This window comes from Dendrobates tinctorius, unplaced genomic scaffold (genome assembly GCF_039654945.1).
Source record: "Dendrobates tinctorius isolate UK_male_01 unplaced genomic scaffold, ASM3965494v1 ptg000014l, whole genome shotgun sequence".
NCBI classification, from domain to species: domain Eukaryota; kingdom Metazoa; phylum Chordata; class Amphibia; order Anura; family Dendrobatidae; genus Dendrobates; species Dendrobates tinctorius.
Genome location: NW_027361682.1, coordinates 1622027 through 1641593, shown reverse-complemented (window position 1 = coordinate 1641593; position 19567 = coordinate 1622027). Strand labels below are relative to the sequence as shown.

Genomic DNA, 19567 nt, shown 5'->3' with positions numbered 1-19567 from the left:
AAGTCTGCACTGGTGAGCGGTAATGGGGGAGCAGGGACTGTGTGATAGAGAGGACAGGACTCAGTCCTGGGGAGCTCCGGGACTCTGCACATTAGGGTACAGCCGGCTCCACATGTAAGAGCTGGTTTAGAAGTCTGCACTGGTGAGCGGTAATGGGGGGGGGGGGGCAGGGACTGTGTGATAGAGGGGACAGGACTCAGTCCTGGGGGGGCACCTGGACTCTGCACATTAGGGTACAGCCGGCTCCACATGTAAGAGCTGGAGGAGAAATCTGCACTGGTGAGCGGTAATGGGGGAGCAGGGACTGTGTGATAGAGGGGACAGGACTCAGTCCTGGGGGGCACCGGGACTCTGCACATTAGGATACAGCCGGCTCCACATGTAAGAGCTGGAGGAGAAGTCTGCACTGGTGAGCAGTAATGGGGGAGCAGGGACTGTGTGATAGAGGGGACAGGACTCAGTCCTGGGGGAGCACCGGGACTCTGCACATTAGGGTACAGCCGGCTCCACATGTAAGAGCTGGAGGAGAAGTCTGCACTGGTGAGCGGTAATGGGGGAGCTGGGACTGTGTGATAGAGGGGACAGGACTCGGTCCTGGAGGAGCACCGGGACTCTGCACATTAGGGTACAGGCGGCTCCACATGTAAGAGCTGGAGGAGAAGTCTGCACTGGTGAGCGGTAATGGGGGGGCAGGGACTGTGTGATAGAGGGGACAGGACTCAGTCCTGGGGGGCACCAGGACTCTGCACATTAGGGTACAGCTGGCTCCACATGTAAGAGCTGGAGGAGAAGTCTGCACTGGTGAGTGGTAATGGGGGAGCGGGGACATGACTCAGTCCTGGGGGGCACCGGGACTCTGCACATTAGGGTACAGCCGGCTCCTCATGTAAGAGCTGGAGGAGAAGTCTGCACTGGTGAGCGGTAATGGGGGAGCAGGGACTGTGTGATAGAGGGGACAGTACTCAGTCCTGGGGGAGCACCGGGACTCTGCACATTAGGGTACAGCCAGCTCCACATGTAAGAGCTGGAGGAGAAGTCTGCACTGGTGAGCTGTAATGGGGGAGCAGGGACTCTGATAGAGATGACAGGACTCAGTCCTGGGGGGCACCGGGACTCTGCACATGAGGGTACAGCCGGCTCCACATTTAAGAGCTGGAGGAGAAGTCTGCACTGGTGAGCGGTAATGGGGGAGCAGGGACTGTGTGATAGAGGGTACAGGACTCAGTCCTGGGGGGCACCGAGACTCTGCACATTAGGGTACAGCCGGCTCCACATGTAAGAGCTGGAGGAGAAATCTGCACTGGTGATCGGTAATGGTGGAGCAAGGACTGTGTGATAGAGGGGACAGGACCCAGTCCTGGGGGGCACCGGGTCTCTGCACAATAGGGTACAGCCGGCTCCACATGTAAGAGCTGGAGGAGAAGTCTGCACTGGTGAGCGGTAATGGGGAGTAGGGACTGTGTGATAGAGGGGACAGGACTCAGTCCTGGGGGAGCACCGGGACTCTGCACATTAGGGTACAGCCGGCTCCACATTTAAGAGCTGGAGGAGAAGTCTGCACTGGTGAGCGGTAATGGGGGAGAAGGGACTGTGTGATAGAGGGGACAGGACCCAGTCCTGGGGGGGCACCGGGTCTCTGCACAATAGGGTACAGCCGGCTCCACATTTAAGAGCTGGAGGAGAAGTCTGCACTGGTGAGCGGTAATGGGGAGCAGGGACTGTGTGATAGAGGGGACAGGACTCAGTCCTGGGGGAGCACCAGGACTCTGCACATTAGGGTACAGCCGGCTCCACATGTAAGAGCTGGAGGAGAAGTCTGCACTGGTGAGCGGTAATGGAGGAGCATGGACTGTGTGATAGAAGGGACAGGACTCAGTCCTGGGGAGCTCCGGGACTCTGCACATTAGGGTACAGCCGGCTCCACATGTAAGAGCTGGAGGAGAAGTCTGCACGGGTGAGCGGTAATGGGGGAGCAGGGACTGTGTGATAGAGGGGACAGGACTCAGTCCTGGGGGAGCACCGGGACTCTGCACATTAGGGTACAGCCGGCTCCACATTTAAGAGCTGGTGGAGAAGTCTGCACTGGTGAGCGGTAATGGGGGGGCAGGGACTGTGTGATAGAGGGGACAGGACTCAGTCCTGGGGGGCACCACGACTCTGCACATTAGGGTACAGCCGACTCCACATGTAAGAGCTGGAGGAGAAGTCTGCACTGGTGAGCGGTAATGGGGGGGCAGGGACTGTGTGATAGAGGGGACAGGACTCAGTCCTGGGGGGCACCAGGACTCTGCACATTAGTGTACAGCTGGCTCCACATGTAAGAGCTGGAGGAGAAGTCTGCACTGGTGAGTGGTAATGGGGGAGCGGGGACATGACTCAGTCCTGGGGGGCACCGGGACTCTGCACATTAGGGTACAGCCGGCTCCACGTGTAAGAGCTGGAGGAAAAGTCTGCACTGGTGAGCGGTAATGGGGGGGGGGGGGGGGCAGGGACTGTGTGATAGAGGGGACAGGACTCAGTCCTGGGGGAGCACCGGGACTCTGCACAGTAGGGTACAGCCGGCTCCACATGTAAGAGCTGGAGGAGAAGTCTGCACTGGTGAGCGGTAATGGGGGAGCAGGGACTGTGTGATAGAGGGGACAGGACTCAGTCCTGGGGGGCACCGGGACTCTGCACATTAGGGTACAGCCGGCTCCACATGTAAGAGCTGGAGGAGAAGTCTCCACTGGTGAGCGGTAATGGGGGAGCAGGGACTGTGTGATAGAGGGGACAGGACTCAGTCCTGGGGGAGCACCGGGACTCTGCACATTAGGGTACAGCCGACCCCACGTGTAAGAGTTGGAGGAGAAGATTGCACTGGTGAGCAGTAATAGGGGAGCGGGGACTGTGTGATAGAGGGGACAGGACTCACTCCTGGGGGGGCATCGGGACTCTGCACATTAGGGTACAGCCGGCTCCACATGTAAGAGTTGGAGGAGAAGTTTGCACTGGTGAGTGGTAATGGGGGAGCAGGGACTGTGTGATAGAGGGGACAGGACTCAGTCCTGGGGGAGCACCGGGACTCTGCACATTAGGGTACAGCCGGCTCCACATATAAGAGCTGGAGGAGAAGTCTTCACTTGTGAGCGGTAATGGGGGAGCAGGGACTGCGTGATAGAGGGGACAGGACTCACTCCTGGGGGGGGCATCGGGACCCTGTACATTTCCTCTGATGATCACGTGTGTATTACTGTGAAGAGCTGTAACCCTGTACTCCTGTAATGACCATAGACAGGATAGAGATCCCCAACACTCGGTAGGACTATAATATTCATGGGACATTCACATTTTCCTCTTCCAGTGGGGTGTACATAATTCTGTGCGCTATATGTCCTATTGTGGATCTCTTGGAGAAGCATGACAAAAACTGAGAGCGAGGATGAGGTCTCATTGCCATACAATTAGAGACAGAAAACCCCTTTTACCTGTGGCCAAACATTCCTGTGGTCCAGGACACAACATAAACATTATGAAAGTTGTTATATTAACCACTTTACAACCGCCGATACGCCTTATAATTCCACTGAGGAATAATATTACAGCGCTGTCCGGTGGCTGAAATTCCCATTGTTGGCAGCTGTACATGGCAGCTGACACCCTGCATCGTCGGCCCCGGCTGGTTTTGGATTGGGGCCGATAAAACCCTTAAATACTATTATCAGTCCCGACAGCACTATTAAATTGATTACAAAGGGGTCACAAGACTCAGTGACTGTCAGACTCCCACAATGAGAATCGCGGTTCCCATTCTACTCAGATCATGTGATGATCCCAAGGTATGGTGGTCTGTGAGGTTCAGCTATAAGCAGACTCTTGCAACTAATTCAATGAATGAGACCAGTAATCAACATAATAATGATACTTTTTACTTTTTTTTTCTACTTTTTTTCTGTAATACCCTTTACACAAGCCCCACACAAAACACATGTAAAACCACCACTTACACCCACATTCCCAGTGTTTTAAAGAATAAAATAAATATGACCCATTCTTCAAGAAGACGCTATTCACAGAGGAGGCATACACTTTCCTTGCTTCTGACATGCTTTCAAGCAGTGATAACCACATTCCTATAGTGCTCTTCCTCCTCATCTAGTGAAGGGGGGTACAGGGCCAGTGTGCTGTGGACCACAACTGACTTCTGGTTGCCCAAAACCCCCTTTTCTAAACAGAAGTCTGGGTGGAGTTTGTTGTGTGGTGGAGTACGTTCCTTACTTTTGTTGTTTCTGGAACTCTCGTTACCTTCCTGTCCATGTGAATAGATCCAACTACAAACAAGACAGAAGACCTTAGGTCTGGGTTAACAGATCCAACTTTACTGTTCAATTCATTTACACATGGCTGCAGCACACAGATTAAGACAGTCTCTTTTTAATGATGTTCCTTTGGTTTTTCTGCTAGTTCAGTCCTTGTCTCCGTCCCATCTTTAGCACTTTCAGCGACCCGGCTAACAAATTCTTCATCAGGGAGACAGAGACATGACTCTATACCTTCTCTTGACCTTGAGCCCATAAGTGTCCCAGCATCTTGACGTGGCTGGAGTTGTGCTCTCATTCTTGTAGGATACTTGCACTGACTGAACTCGTTCTTCTCTGCTGCACCTTTGTTGCTCTAGAACCTGTTAACTCTGCTTTTTTTTTTAGCCTTGCTCTTCCCTCCACCCATATCTTGCACTTACTGAGTTTTATAGTTTTATACTCGGACTGTAATCTGAAATCATTTTCTAGAAAACCAGATCTAACCCTCCTAAACTGTGGGCTAATCCAAACTCTATTAACTAGCTAATCCCTAGTGTAGTGCAAACTGTATGTCTACTGTTTGGTTCTCCTAGTGGACACTGGACAGGACTCCTGCGTTCCCAGGAATCCAATTTGACTCTACAGGCCTCACTAAAATGGAGTTTTTCACATTTTTCTTTCAGTGAGGAAATAATAAATCTTATTGTGGCCCAAACAAACTTGTATGCCCTTCAATTTTTCACCTAAAATGCCATGTTGTCATACTTCAGATGGACCCCTGTAAATGCAGCAGAAATTGACATTTTGGGGCATTATGCTGTATATGGACACAGTCAGAAAACCATATTGTCGGCAATACTGGAGTGCTGATATACTCTTCAGTACACCGGTATTTCATATGACCATGGCAAGGACAAGATGTGAAGAGATCCCAAAATGTTTGCATTATAGTGATAATGCGCACTACTCCCATAGGGACGTCTCTGTACAGTGTGGGCCATGTATATGGATATACCTAAATAAAATGGGAGGTGATTTCAACTTCCTGTTTGTGGCACATTAGTATATGGGAGGGGGAAAACTTATCAAGATGGGTGGTGATCATGGTGGCCATTTTGAAGTAGGCCATTTTGGATCCAACATTATTTTTTGAAATGGGAAGAGGGTCATGTGACACATCAAACTTATTGAGAATTTCACAAGAAAAACAATGGTGTGCTTGGTTTTATTGTAACTTTATTCTTTCATGAGTTATTTACAAGTTTCTCTTTGTTTACAGCCATTGACATTTCACAGAGGTTAACATGTGACTAGCGGATAGAAATTGTGTTGATGTCTGATAAACGCAGTACCCGGGTCATTGCAGCAGATTTCAATGCAAGACGCCCTACAGAAGAAAACTGTCACCATTCCAACTTTATTTAGGTGTATCCATATAAATGGCCCATCCAAAAAAGTTTTCCTCATCACTGAACATAATGTTCTGTGTAAACTGAGGGTCCTGTTCCAATTTTTGTTTTGCCCATTCTGCAAATTCAGCGCGCCGATCTGACATCAGTTGAACATCCCTTCGGCGGATATTAGCTATTCACAAATGGCACCCTTCCAAAATCCAGCTGCTGCAGCATCTCAACCAGGATGACCCAGATCGGTGCCCTGAATTGCAGAATGGGCAAAACAAAAATTGGAACAGGACCCTTAGTTTACACAGAACATTATGTTCAGTAATGAGGCAAACTTTTTAGGGTGGGCCATTTATATGGATACACCTAAATAGGAATGGTGAGAGTTTTCTTGCGTAGGGTGTCTTGCATTGAAATCTGTTGCAATGACCCGGGTACTGCGTTCACCAGACATCAACACAATTTCTATCCGCTCCTCACTTGTTAACCTCTGCGACATGTCAATGTTAAACTAATTAACTCCTTGTGATGGATTGTAGCAGGGGACCTGACTGAACTGCGGAGAGGTATGGATATTGTTGCTTTTTGGATATTGTTGCTTTTCTATTTTATTTTTTACAGGGGATCAATGGCTTCAATTGCATTGGCTGTATAATAAATTTGGTCAAAAAGTGTCATTATTTCATTAAAATAATTTTTAATTAATGTCTATATTTTTAACCCTTTATTTACTATGTATTCTATGTGTTTACATAGTAACATAGTTATTAAGGTTGAAGGGAGACTTTAAGTCCATCTAGTTCAACCCATATCCTATCCTAACTTGCCCTAACATGTTGATCCAGAGGAAGGCAAAAATAACCCATGTGGCAAACAGCTTCACATTGGGGAAAAAAATTCCTTCCCGACTCCACATACGGCAATCAGACTAGCTCCCTGGATCAACGCAATATTAAAGAAACTAGTGTATAAACCCTGTAATATTATACTTTTCAAGCAACGCATCCAGTCCCTTCTAAAATTTTAGTAGGGAATCACTCATTACAACATCATATGGCAGAGAGTTCCATAGTCTCACTGCTCTTACAGTAAAGAATCCGCGTCTGTGAGTATGCTTAAACCTTCTTTCCTCCAGACGTAGAGGATGCCCCCTTGTCCCCGTCACAGGTCTAAGAGTAAAAAGATCATAAGAAAGATCTTGGTATTGTCCCCGCATATATTTATACATTGTAATAAGATCACCCCTAAGCCTTCGACTCTCCAAACTAAATAATCCCAAGTGTAATAACCTGTCTTGGTATTATTGCAGACCCCCTAGTTCCCTAATAACCTTGGTCGCTCTTCTCTGCACCCGCTCCAGTTCAGCTATGTCTTTCTTATACACCGGAGACCAGAACTGTACACAGTATTCTAAGTGTGGTCGCACTAGTGACTTATATAGAGGTAAAATTATGTTCTCCTCATGAGCATCTATGCCTCTTTTAATGCATCCCATTATTTTATTTGCCTTTGCAGCAGCTGCCTGACACTGGCCGCTAAATGTGAGTTTGTCGTCCACCCATACACCCAGGTCTTTTTCAGTGACTGTTTTGCCCAGTGTTTTACAATTAAGCACATAATTATACATCTTGTTCGTTCTACCCAAGTGCATGACCTTACATTTATCCCCATTAAAGCTCATTTGCCATTTATCAGTCCAAGCTTCTAGTTTACATAAATCCTCCTGTAATATAAAATTGTCCTCCTCTGTATTGATTACCCTGCAGAGTTTAGTGTCATCTGCAAATATTGAAATTCTACTCTCTATGCCCCCTACAAGGTCATTAATAAATATGTTAAAAAGAAGCGGGCCCAAAACTGACCCCTGTGGTACCCCACTGCTAACCGTGACCCAGTCCGAGTGTGCTCCATTAATAACCACCCTTTGTTTCCTATCCCTGAGCCAGCTCTTAACCCACCTACACATATTTTCCCCTATCCCCATTGTTCTCATTTTATGTATCAACCTTTTGTGTGGCACCGTATCAAAAGCTTTTGAAAAGTCCACGTCCACTGCATTCCCTTGGTCCAGTCCAGAACTTACCTCTTCATAAAAGCTTATCAGATTAGTCTGACAGGAACGGTCCCTTGTAAACCCATGTTGATATTGGGTCATGAGGTTATTATTCTCCAGATACTCCAGTATAGTATCTCTTAGAAAACCCTCCAGGATTTTACCCACAGTTGAGGTTAAAGTTACTGGCATATAATTTCCAAGTACAGTTTTTGTCCCCTTTTTGAATATTGGCACCACATTTGCTATACGCCAGTCCTGTGGTACAGACCCTGTTATTATGGAATCTTTAAAGATTAAAAATAATGGTCTATCTATGACTGTACTTCGTTCCTGCTGTACTCGGGGGTGTATCCCATCCGGGCCCGGGGATTTGTCAATTTTAGTGATTTTTAGACGCCGCCGTACTTCCTGCTGGGTTAAACAGGTGACATTTAATGGAGAATTTTTTTATCCCTGATCATGTTGTCCGTCATGGGATTTTCTTGTGTAAATACTGTTGAAAAAAAGTCATTTCGCATATTGGGTTTTTCCTCATCCACTATTTCACCCAGACTATTTTTAAGGGAGCCAACACTATCATTTTTTAGTTTCTTACTATTTATGTAGTTAAAGAATATTTTGGGATTATTTTTACTTTCTCTGGCAATGAGTCTCTCTGTCTCAATCTTTGCTGTCTTGATTTGCTTTTTACAGAATTTATTTAATATTCTGTATTTATTTAATGCCTCATCACTTCCTACTTGCTTTAATTCTCTAAATGCTTTCTTTTTGTCCCTTATTGCACCCCTTACAGCTCTATTTAGCCATAGTGGTTTCCTCCTATTTCTAGCATGTTTATTCCCATTCGGTATATATTGTGCACAGGTCCTATTCACAATGCTAATAAACGCCTCCCATTTTCTTTGTGTATTTTTATGTCTCAGGATATCGTCCCAGTTAATTGCACCAAGATCATCTCTCATCCGTTGGAAATTTGCCTTCCTGAAGTTTAGTGTCCTTGTAACCCCTCTACTACACATCTTATTAAAGGATACATGAAAACTTATTAATTTGTGATCACTATTACCCAAGTGACCCTCAACCCTTACATTTGATATGCGGTCTGGCCTGTTGGTTAATATTAGGTCTAGCAGTCCTGAACCAGTTGTGAAAGGTAATTGTCTCTCATAGTTGTCAAAAACCTATTACCCTTGCTGGAACTGCAGGTTTCGGTTCCCCAATGTATTTCAGGGTAGTTGAAGTCCCCCATAATAATGACTTCTCCTTGAGTCGCAGCTTCATCTGTTTGCTTTATGAGGATATTCTCTGTTGCTTCCATTATTTTTGGAGACTTATAACAAACCCCTATCAGTAATTTATTATTTTTCCCCCCTCCCCTTATCTCCACCCACAGGGACTCTACATTTTCAATAGATTCATATATATTATCACGAAGGATGGGTTTTAAGGATGATTTTACATATAAACACACGCCTCCCCCTCGCTTATTTGTTCGGTCATTTCTGAACAGACTTATAGCCCTGTAAATTAACCGCCCAGTCATGGCTCTCGTCCAGCCTTGTCTCAGATATCCCCACCATGTCATAATTATGTTCCAACAACATAAACTCAAATTCCTCCATCTTGTTGGCGAGGCTTCTGGCATTAGTATACATGCACTTTATGTATCTCTCTGTACCTCTATTCTTTCTTAAATTATTAACTGTTCTAACCCCACCCCCCATGCCACCCCCACCCCCAGTGTCATCATTTGCGCCCAGGTCTCTATCTGCACTGTCTTCCCCTCCTATAAAAGGAATACCCTCCCCCCGTCCCTAGTTTAAACACTCCTCCTTCCTTCTAGCCATTTTCTCCCCCAGCACAGCTGCACCCTCCCCATTGAGGTGCAGCCCGTCCCTAGCGTAGAACCTGTAGCCAACTGAGAAGTCGGCCCAGTTCTGCAGGAACCCAAACCCCTCCTTCCTACACCAATTCCTGAGCCACTTATTAACCTCCCTAATCTCCCGTTGCCTCTCTGGTGTGGCACGTGGTACAGGAAGTATTTCCGAAAATACCACCTTGGAGGTCCTTGCTTTAAGCTTACAGCCTAATTCCCTGATATCATCTTTAAGGACCTTCCACCTACCTCTAACTTTGTCATTTGTGCCAATGTGCACCATGACCGCTGGATCCTCACCAGCCCCTCCCAGTAATCTGCCAACCCAATCAGCGATGTGTCGGACTCGAGCACCAGGTAGGCAGCACACCGCTCGACGATCCCTGTCTTTGTGACAGATTGCCCTATCTGTTCCCCTAATAATTGAGTCTCCCACTACCAGAACCTGTCTGGCCTGCCCTGCTCTCCTATTTCCCCCCTTACTGAAGCAGACACTCCTCTGGCTTTCAGAGGACATGCCTTGCTGCAGCAGTGCTACTCCTGCACTAACACTCCCCTCATCTGCCAACTTAGCAAACTTATTGGGGTGTGCCAGATCAGGACTAGCCTCACTGGTGCTCTTCCCTCTACCCTGCCTTCTAACTGTCACCCAGCTAGCTGCTTCATTGTCCTGCAGCTCCAACCTAGCATCCCCCCCCTCATCTATCCCATTGAGCGTCTGCTCAGTGAACAGAAGACTCCTTTCCATATTGTCTATGGATCTCAGTGTTGCCAGCTGCACATTTAGATCCAGTATCTGGGCTTCCAAATGCACAACGTGCTCACATCTCTCACAGCAGTATGCACCCTTGACCGGCTGTTCAAGGATTTCATACATGCGGCAAGACGTGCACTGGATGGCATTGGCAATAGTGGAGCACATCCTAATGGGGATTGCACCAGACAGGAAAGATAAGCAAAAATAAAATAAAAAGTATTAATAAAATATATCAGCAATTCAGTAATACCTCCCTTGGAAACTCCCTGAATCCAAAGTCACTGAATCTCAAGTCACACACTTACCACAGTTCGCACTTACGCTCTGGTCACACTCAGCTCGTTCACACTTGCTCGCTCAGGCAGAAGATTTAAGAGGTTTTTGTTTTTTTGTTTTTTCCCCCTTTTACCAGCACACCACCTTGCTGCTCAATGCACTTTCTTTTGTGTTTTAACCTGTCAGGAGCATGCTCAGTTAAAAAAACCAGATCCGTCATTTGACAGATGACGACAGATACTCGATTTTTTGACGGACAAAAGAAACGTTGCTGTGTGTGTGGTGTCAGGCCGCCGGACTAAAAAGTCTCGATGGATACGATGGATGAAACGTGAGGCCATCTATTGCAAACCGTCGCTAATACAAGTCTGAGGAAAAAAACAATCCAGCGGCATCAGTTGCCAGATCTGTTTTTTTTCAAAAAACAAAGGATTGTGACTGATAGGAAAAAACTGATGTGTGAAAGGGGCCTTAGAGAGTCTCTTTTTCCCATAAACATAATGAGGCTACTTTAGAAACGGTAAGGCTGTCAGGAAGTAGTTAAATCACTGGGTCATTCAGGAGCTCTGTGAATGTGCATCTTAGGCTAGTTTAACACTAGCGTATGGCAGAGCTGCGGAGGGATGCGGACTTCCACTGTGAAGCTCTGCCCACTGCCGCACCTCCTCCACTCAGCTCCGCCTACATCGGCATGTGGCCTGCGTACCCTATCTTTAGCATTGGGTATGCAGGCCATGCTGATGTATGCAGATGCCTCTGCATGCATCGTTATGACAGTGCGGCGACCTGCGCCCAACGCAACGAGTTGCATTTTGTTGCAGTCGCTGCACCGTCAAAACGACGCATTCTGTGGCATCAGCACGGCCTGCGTACCCAATGCTAAAGATAGGGTGCGCAGGCCGCATACCGACGTAGGCAGAGCTGAACGGAGGAGGTGCGGCAGTGGGCGGAGATTCACAGAAGAAGTCTGCAGCTCTGCTATACGCTAGTGTGAAATTAGCCTTTTCCTGCCATCAGCAAGCAACCCCCTGTGTTTTTTTATTAGTCATTAGTATCATTATTTCTGCCCTGACACACATCCCCTTTTCTGTTTTCTCGATTTATGCAGTTCCTTTCTGGGACAATCACATTTACTGGGATTACAATTTTCTGTAGTTTATATTACTGTTCTATCATCTGTTACTGACGTCCCTGGTTCTGCCATCCCGATCTCTGTGGATGTTCCCGACACTTTATAACTTTGTGTCTTTACAAAGACTCAGTTAATTTTGAGTTTCTTTTTATATTATTTCTATGTTTTTGGTGCTGGATTGGAGATATTCTGTGATAAATCTCTTTATGTGCCAACTTACAAATATAATATGAATAAGGGTTACCTATAACCGACTAACTGAAAAAAAAACAAACATTAAAATATAACTTTTATTAAGTACAAAAATGACAATATAAAATTGTACAGATGTCCCCTATTTTAAAGCCTAGCAAAAAACGGGCTATTATAATGCTGGAAAGAGATGAGGTATAACAGTTAAACCAAATCTAACCAGCTGGATCTGCCAATACAATCATATGGTCAGAAAAATCTAAATCCAAGCAGTTAAAAACTGCAAAATACTATTCTAGCCCAAAAACCTCAAAAAACGGAAAAAAGGGAAATGGACATAAAGAGAATATATAAAAACTGATAATACGTGCTACCATCTGATAACAATTTCACTCAGCCGATGTGAAGAAAAGAGTGACCTGGCCCTATACAAAATGACTGTCTGAACACCTACCTAGGTGCGGAGGTTGGCACCCTAAGAAATACGGGAATGGCGCCCCCGCTCGTGCGATGGCTATCCCTAATCTCCTATATCATCCTATAAGATGACAGATTAGAAACAGAGGGCCAGACGGCCTGTATCTATTTGCTTAGAATATCTTCATGAATGCAGTAAAGCAGATTTATACAATCATATATGCATGTGAGGAAAGGTAGAAAGTCCAGACAGTCTGAATAGATGCATAACACTCACATACAGTAGAACCAGTTACATATAAATTAGTAGCAATTTATGCTCTTTTCCCAAAACCACCATGTTATGTATATGAAGTATATATAAATTGTCACAGCAAGTACCCAGATAAAGAACTGCCCCTTAAATACAATGATAAATCAATAGTAGGTAAACAAAAAAGGCCTATCTGATATCAAATTGTCAGAAATCCTAGAAACAATCAGAGACACCACTGAATGTGCCGTATTTACAAGCCTCAGTGTAAATTAGCAGGGGTACTACAGCCACTCCAGATATCAGATATATACCATACCCCTAGTTTGAATCACCAGATACTGACAACAATAAGCCCATACATGCAAAAAAAACAGTACTTATCTGTGCATATATACTCCTTCATAATGATAGCCATAAGGTCCATGATAACATCATTCCTCAGATATAGTCCGCACACTCTCAACGCGTTTCCCCCTACTGCGGGTTCATCAGGAGAGATGCATATTGGTCAGAGCGGTCTGGCAGTGGAGACTAATCCAATTGATAAATCTGTTTTACCGCATTCATGAAGATATTCTAAGCAAATAGATACAGGCCGTTTGGCCCTCTGTTTCTAATCTGTCGTCTTATAGGATGATATAGGAGATTAGGAATAGCCATCGCACGAGCAGGGGCGCCATTCCCGTATTTCTTAGGGTGCCAACCTCCGCACCTAGGTAGGTGTTCAGACAGTCATTTTGTACAGAGCCAGGTCACTCTTTTCTTCACATCGGCTGAGTGAAATTGTTATCAGATGGTAGCACGTATTATCAATTTTTATATATTCTCTTTATGTCCATTTCCGTTTTTTTGAGGTTTTTGGGCTAGAATAGTATTTTGCAGTTTTTAACTGCTTGGATTTAAATCTCTTTGTGACTATAATCGGATTGTGTGTTATGTTGGGGGGCAGGACGGGGCCATGACTGGATGTAGTGATCATGTGAAGCCGGTAACAGCTCTGGAGATTTCATATATTGGATCTTTATGATGTTACATCATTGTCTTCTCCCCATACAGGTCCCTACAATATCGGATCCTCTCATCTTCTATATAAGAGAATTCTCCTGAGCGACCCTACAAGGATGGCTAGGGACAGGGACAAGATGGCGGAGAGGATATTACACCTCACCCTAGAGATCCTTTTCCGGCTTACTGGAGAGGTGAGAGATTCTGATGACGTCACATTACATCATTCTTATCTATGGGAATAACAGATGGACAGAACTGGAGAGGTGAGGACTCTGGAAATGTCTGTAGTGAGATTTATTAATGTGTTTCTCCATAACCAGGATTACACAGTAGTGAAGAAGACCTCTAGGGAGCACTGTCAGGCCCCTGTGTCTGAGGGATGGGGAAGACCCCTGAGCCCAATCACGGGGCCTCCACCTCACCTCCTGATACATGAGGACATCAGTGACCAGAAGATCTTAGAACTCACCTACAAGATGATTGAGCTGCTGACTGGAGAGGTGACACTGCTGGGAATGTTGGGACATTACACAGTAACACTATGAAGGGATCGGGGGGATGACTGTATCGTTGTATGTGTCAGGTTCCTATAAGGTGTCAGGATGTCACCGTCTATTTTTCCATGGAGGAGTGGGAGTATTTAGAAGAACACAAAGATCTGTACAAGGACGTCATGATGGAGGTTCCCCAGCCCCTCACACCACCAGGTAATACACAGGACTAAATACACACGGCCTATTATTATCTGTATGTAAAGAATGAATTCAGTCCCTGTATGTGTTTCCTCCAGTTCTATCCAGCGAGATCACAACACCAGAGAGATGTCCCCGGCCTCTTCTTCCACAGGACTGTAAACAAGAAGATCCCAATGTTCCTCAGGATCATGAGGTAGATGATTCCCCGGCTCCTGACTGTGTTTGTGAATTGCATTTACTATCTCTGGTATGATTTGCTTACCCATCATTTTGTATCCATAATGTATTTCATCCCTCTTGTGTTTTCCATGCATATCTGAGTGGTCAGTCTAACCCCTCCCTCCACTTTTTATGACCTTGCTTAACTCTAAACATGTGGCCTGGCCACACACGCCCACATCCCCTCTCACAACTAACCACTCTTAGTTGCAGATATATTCTGAGATATGCATCTGATCGAGACGTAGTCTGATCCAGGCATCTTTCAAATTACAGATTTCTAATTACACTATTTTGAATTAGACTAGAATTGGACTGGAATTGACTGTAAGGTAATGGGATAGAAAACCACTACAATGTTACGGTTTCTTTTTACTTTCACCCCCATATTACTCTATTTTTTCCTATATCCTGTAAACCCCCCACCTAGTAAGGAAATAGTCATTTCTCCCTCCATCCTCCCCAGCGATCTCACCTCATCCTCAGACCTTTTCCTCTACATACAATTCTTTTTCTCCAGACACACACGGCCACATTATGTCCTATCCTACTCCCACCTTCTAACGCTCTGTCTGCTACTCCTCATTGCTGGCGACGTATCCCCAATCCTGGCCCTCCTCAACACATCACCAAGCTCATCTCTAACACCCTGCCACGATCCTCTACACATTTTCGCTATGATGATAACGTCATACCCATTCATCTAGTCCCCACTCCCCCGGTCCCCCTACCTGGAGCACTATGAAACGCACGCTCTGTCTGCAATAAACTGTTGTTTATCCATGACCTCTTTATCACCAACAAACTCTCCTTCCTTGGCATCACTGCAACCTGGCTCATCCCCTCTGACTCAGCCTCTCCAGCTGCACTTTCTTATGGCAGATTCAATCTCTCTCACACCTCTCACCCCAGCAACAAACGTGGTGGAGTTGGCTTGCTTCTGTACCCAAATTCCGCTACCACCCTTTGCTACTCTTCCCTCGTTTGAGGTGCACTCCGTCTGCATCTATTCCCCCTCCAACCGCTAGCTGGCTGTCATTTACCGCCCCCCAGAACTAGCCATCTCCACCTTTCTTGACTACTTCACCACCTGGCTACTTCATTTCCTCTCTGCTGACATCCCCACCATTATCATGGGTGACTTCACCTTGCCCACTGATGCTTTCACCCTACCTCTTAACTTTTTTTTGCTCATTGCCTCCTTTGGCCTCACTCAATGGTCCTCCACGGCAACTCACAAAGATGGTCCCACGCTGGACCTTATCTTCACCTGCCTCTGTTCCCTTACTGAACTCACTAACTCACCCCTCCCCCTGTCTGACCACAACCTACTGACATTCTCTTCCCTCTCCTCTCCTTGTGTGCAATCCCCACTCCACAAACTAACTCACCCTCGCAGAAATCTCAAACACCTCAATTTACAATCACTCTGAGTCCTTTCTCCCTCTTACAGACATAGCTTCCCTTCATGACACAGATGCTGCTGCCACTCTTTATAACACAACAATAACAGCAACACTTGACAGGATAAAGCTGATCATACACATTAGATGTTGTCTGAATCTTATCAAACGTCTTCATCTGTCAGTGACTTTTGTAATCTTTGTTGCAGGGTGAAGATCTGCCCCATATTAATACCACAGAGACATATATGAGGGGTGAAGAGCGGTGTAAAGAGGAGATTCCTACAGATAACCGCACAGGTGAGTAGTGACCACTAAATGCTGAGAAGTCTCAGGTTCTAATCAGTCACTGGCTTGTAGAGTAACTTTAGATGTTCGTAGTTTTTTCAGATTTGTTTACATGAAACTTTTGATGTGGATATAGGGGCTGGGGTGACCAGGGACTATTCTTATTTTATTAGTTTTTAGCACATTGTAAAAAAAATAACTCGAATAGTTGCTTCCTACCTGCCTTTTGTGCCTGCTGATGATCTCTATTGACTGGTCACAGACCTTTCTTAATGGTGATTCAGATTCTCTTCCACTCTGCTCTGTTGATGGGAGGTGACTGCTGATGTTATCTTGATTGATAGTTTAACTGCGGTAAGCCGACTGTCAATCACATGATATCGGATGTCATCCATTGTCAACAGAGCAGCCCGCCAGAAGAAAAGCCGCTCGCTGACGTGGAGCAGCTGAATCACCGGCAGGAGCGGTCGATGACCACCCTGACCCAGCGTCAAGTACAACAGTCAGGTAATTGTTTCTGTTAGCAAATACCTTCTTATTAAGTTTTTAAGGACATCATAACAAAAAAAATGTAAGTCCTAGACAATCTCCTCAAGATTGGCACCGTGCACACCAGTCTTTGAAGGAGGGTAGTGGGGTAAGTAGTAATTGATTCAGACGTACATACAGTACTTCTACTGAGTGGTGTGTGCCTTGCCAGAATAAATCAATAACTGAAGCAACATGTCTGATGGATCTAAGTTATGCCCCTAGTTACGAATTTAGCAGGCACCAGCAAGCCCCGTTCATACTTCACCCCTTAGACTGGCGTGAAAATGCCAAAAAGTCAGGGAAAAAGTTCGCGACTTTTCAGTGTTTTGTACGAATGTTTTTCCCCTGAATCCAGAACACGTTTCTGAACTTCTGCAGAGGAGATTACTCTTTAATCACAGTCCTGTCCATCACAGGTCACTCTACAGTGGGTGTCTCTAAACATAGTATGAAGCATATTGGTGTCGGTGACCTCTGATATGTAAGGCAGAAACATTCCCAGCCACAGGCTTCACTGCTATGTACATGAGAATTGTCTAAACCAAAAACCTCAATATCGTTCCTCTTTACATGTGCTGGTACATATATACTGGTCTTTACAGATATCTGTATATGCCAGTACATTTTAAGATAAAATAAAGTCATAAAACAATTATAATAAACATGACATACTTTGTATAATCATAACAACCGGTACAATTAATCAAACACATTTTTATGGTGATTGATAAATGTTGTGGTTAAAAATGGTTGAAATTTTTTATTCATGTCAGTTTGGAGAAATTGTACAACTTTGTTTTCTAAAACCGTACACGTGTACAAATCCAGAAGGGCCCCAATATTCCTTTTGTATTTTCAGCTAAGATCTGTCTGTTATCTGAGTTCTGTTTGTTCTTCACTGAGCAGTTGATATGAGAAGTGTTAGGCTATGTGCACACGATGCAGATTTCCAGCTGATCCGCAGCGGATTTTACCGCGCAGAAACGCTTCATATCCGCTTTGTGATGTACAGTAGCATGTAAATCAATCGGAAGAAAAAACCGCTGTGCAGACGCTGCGGATTTTTCCACGTGGTTTTCTTGCGGTACAAAATATGCAGCATGTCACTTCTTTTGTGCGGTTTTCCATCTGCCCCATTCTCCAAATCCGCAGGGGGAAATCCGCAGGGGAAAACCGCAAGAAAACAGGAAGAAATCCGCAGGAAAAATGCAGGTCATTTGACCTGCAGATTTCTTCAATTCTGCGCGGAACAATCCGCAGGGTAAAAAAGTACGTGTGCACTTAGCCTAAAGGGGGCTTTACACATAGCGATATTGCTAGCGATATCGCTAAAGCGTCACCGATTTTGTGACGCAGCAGCGATATCGCTACATGTGATACTTAACCTCCGACCGGCTCCCCCGCTGGCTATCGCTGATCGCGCGAGATCGTCCACGTCCATTTCTCGTCGTCGGCTTCCTGCTGGCGCCAACGAGCGAGCTATGGACGCGGGTGGAAGACGGCGGTCATCGCTTCGTCTGAAAGGTAAGTACGACCGCCGAGCACCGCTACATCGTTGGTGAGATCTGCCTGTGTGGCAGCTCACTAGCGACCATTTAGCGATGCATCAGCGATCCTGACCGGGTCGTATCGTGGTCGGGATCGCTGGTGCATCACTATATGTAAAGGGGCCTTTAGTTGCTACTCGCTTGTCTGCGCTTGAGGTAGGCACAGGAAGCTGTTCAAGTAAAAAGTCCAGGCTGGTTTATTAGGACTAGTGGTCAGCGAATCTGTTTGGAAAATGTTTGCCAATCTGAAATTCGGCATGAATATAGCAACATTCGGATTCGTGTTCTGTTTCCTGAGCATTATTCCTCAAAGTCGACAAAATTCGGTCAAAGATCGGTAAATAATCGCGTTTCCACTATTCGTTTGGGATAAAACTGTGATTCAGTGAGGAATCAGGAGGCTCCATTTGCTCTTTAAATCGTTAGGTCACTGCCAACATCTGTTACAGGGTCAGAAAGAGCATGTGCTCCAGTAGATAGGAAGTGCTGCATCAAGTGGCGTCTCCTCTTCTTCCTCAGCATTAGCATCACACCCAGTACAATACTCAGAGATGGCACCTAAATCACCCTGGTTTCCTCCCACATCACAAATTTCCAAATGCCCAACTGACTGTGGGAAACTACAGATGGGCCATTTTGCAAAGCTGTACACATTCTATTCCATGGGCATCAGTGGTCTGCTCCAAAGATTCACAGAATCCAGATGAGGAAAGCTTCTGCACCAATGTTGGATCCAGGGCTGGATGAAGTAGAGTCCGAACAGAATCCAGACACTCATCACCAGACGTTAACCACCAGGGGAGGAGGTGATCCTGATAAGACTCAGATACCAAAGGCGCACGCGGACTGTATTGTGATGTCAGGGCAAAAAGAGGAGGAGGGTGACTCTTGTGGAGAGGAGTGTAAGAACAGAGAGGATGACAAGGAAGTTGTAGATACCTCTTGGTGTGAACCCAGAGATACGCAGCTAAGTAGCTCAGCAGAGGGAGGGGGGGTTGTGGCTTCCTGCACAGACACGGAGTGATGCAACTACAACAAGCACTGCATTCTCATCTACAAAACTCTGGCTGTGGCCATCTGCGGTCCCGAGTCTGCTGTTCACAGGAGCAGTAAGGGTTGCCTAGCCTGGGCCTTTTCTTGAGACTTCAAAGGATGACCCAACTCACATTAACTGCCAATTTTGCCATAAAAAGACTCTGTAGAGGCAAAAATTGCAATAATTTGACTACTACAT

The 19567-nt window shown here is 45.8% G+C and overlaps 1 protein-coding gene across 3 annotated transcripts in view; it reads left to right on the top strand.

Annotated features, from left to right (window-relative positions):
• Positions 1–19567, top strand: part of LOC141073940 (oocyte zinc finger protein XlCOF7.1-like) — a 78835-nt gene that overhangs the window by 12707 nt on the left and 46561 nt on the right. For 2 of the 3 annotated variants that reach the window (XM_073561474.1, XM_073561480.1), the window contains exons 2-6: positions 13699–13841; positions 13971–14150; positions 14234–14357; positions 14441–14592; positions 16177–16267. In XM_073561474.1, the coding sequence (XP_073417575.1) occupies positions 13699–13841; positions 13971–14150; positions 14234–14357; positions 14441–14592; positions 16177–16267 (690 nt within the window). The remainder of the gene's footprint in view (positions 1–13698; positions 13842–13970; positions 14151–14233; positions 14358–14440; positions 14593–16176; positions 16268–19567) is intronic. The other variant, XM_073561486.1, reaches the window with a different exon arrangement.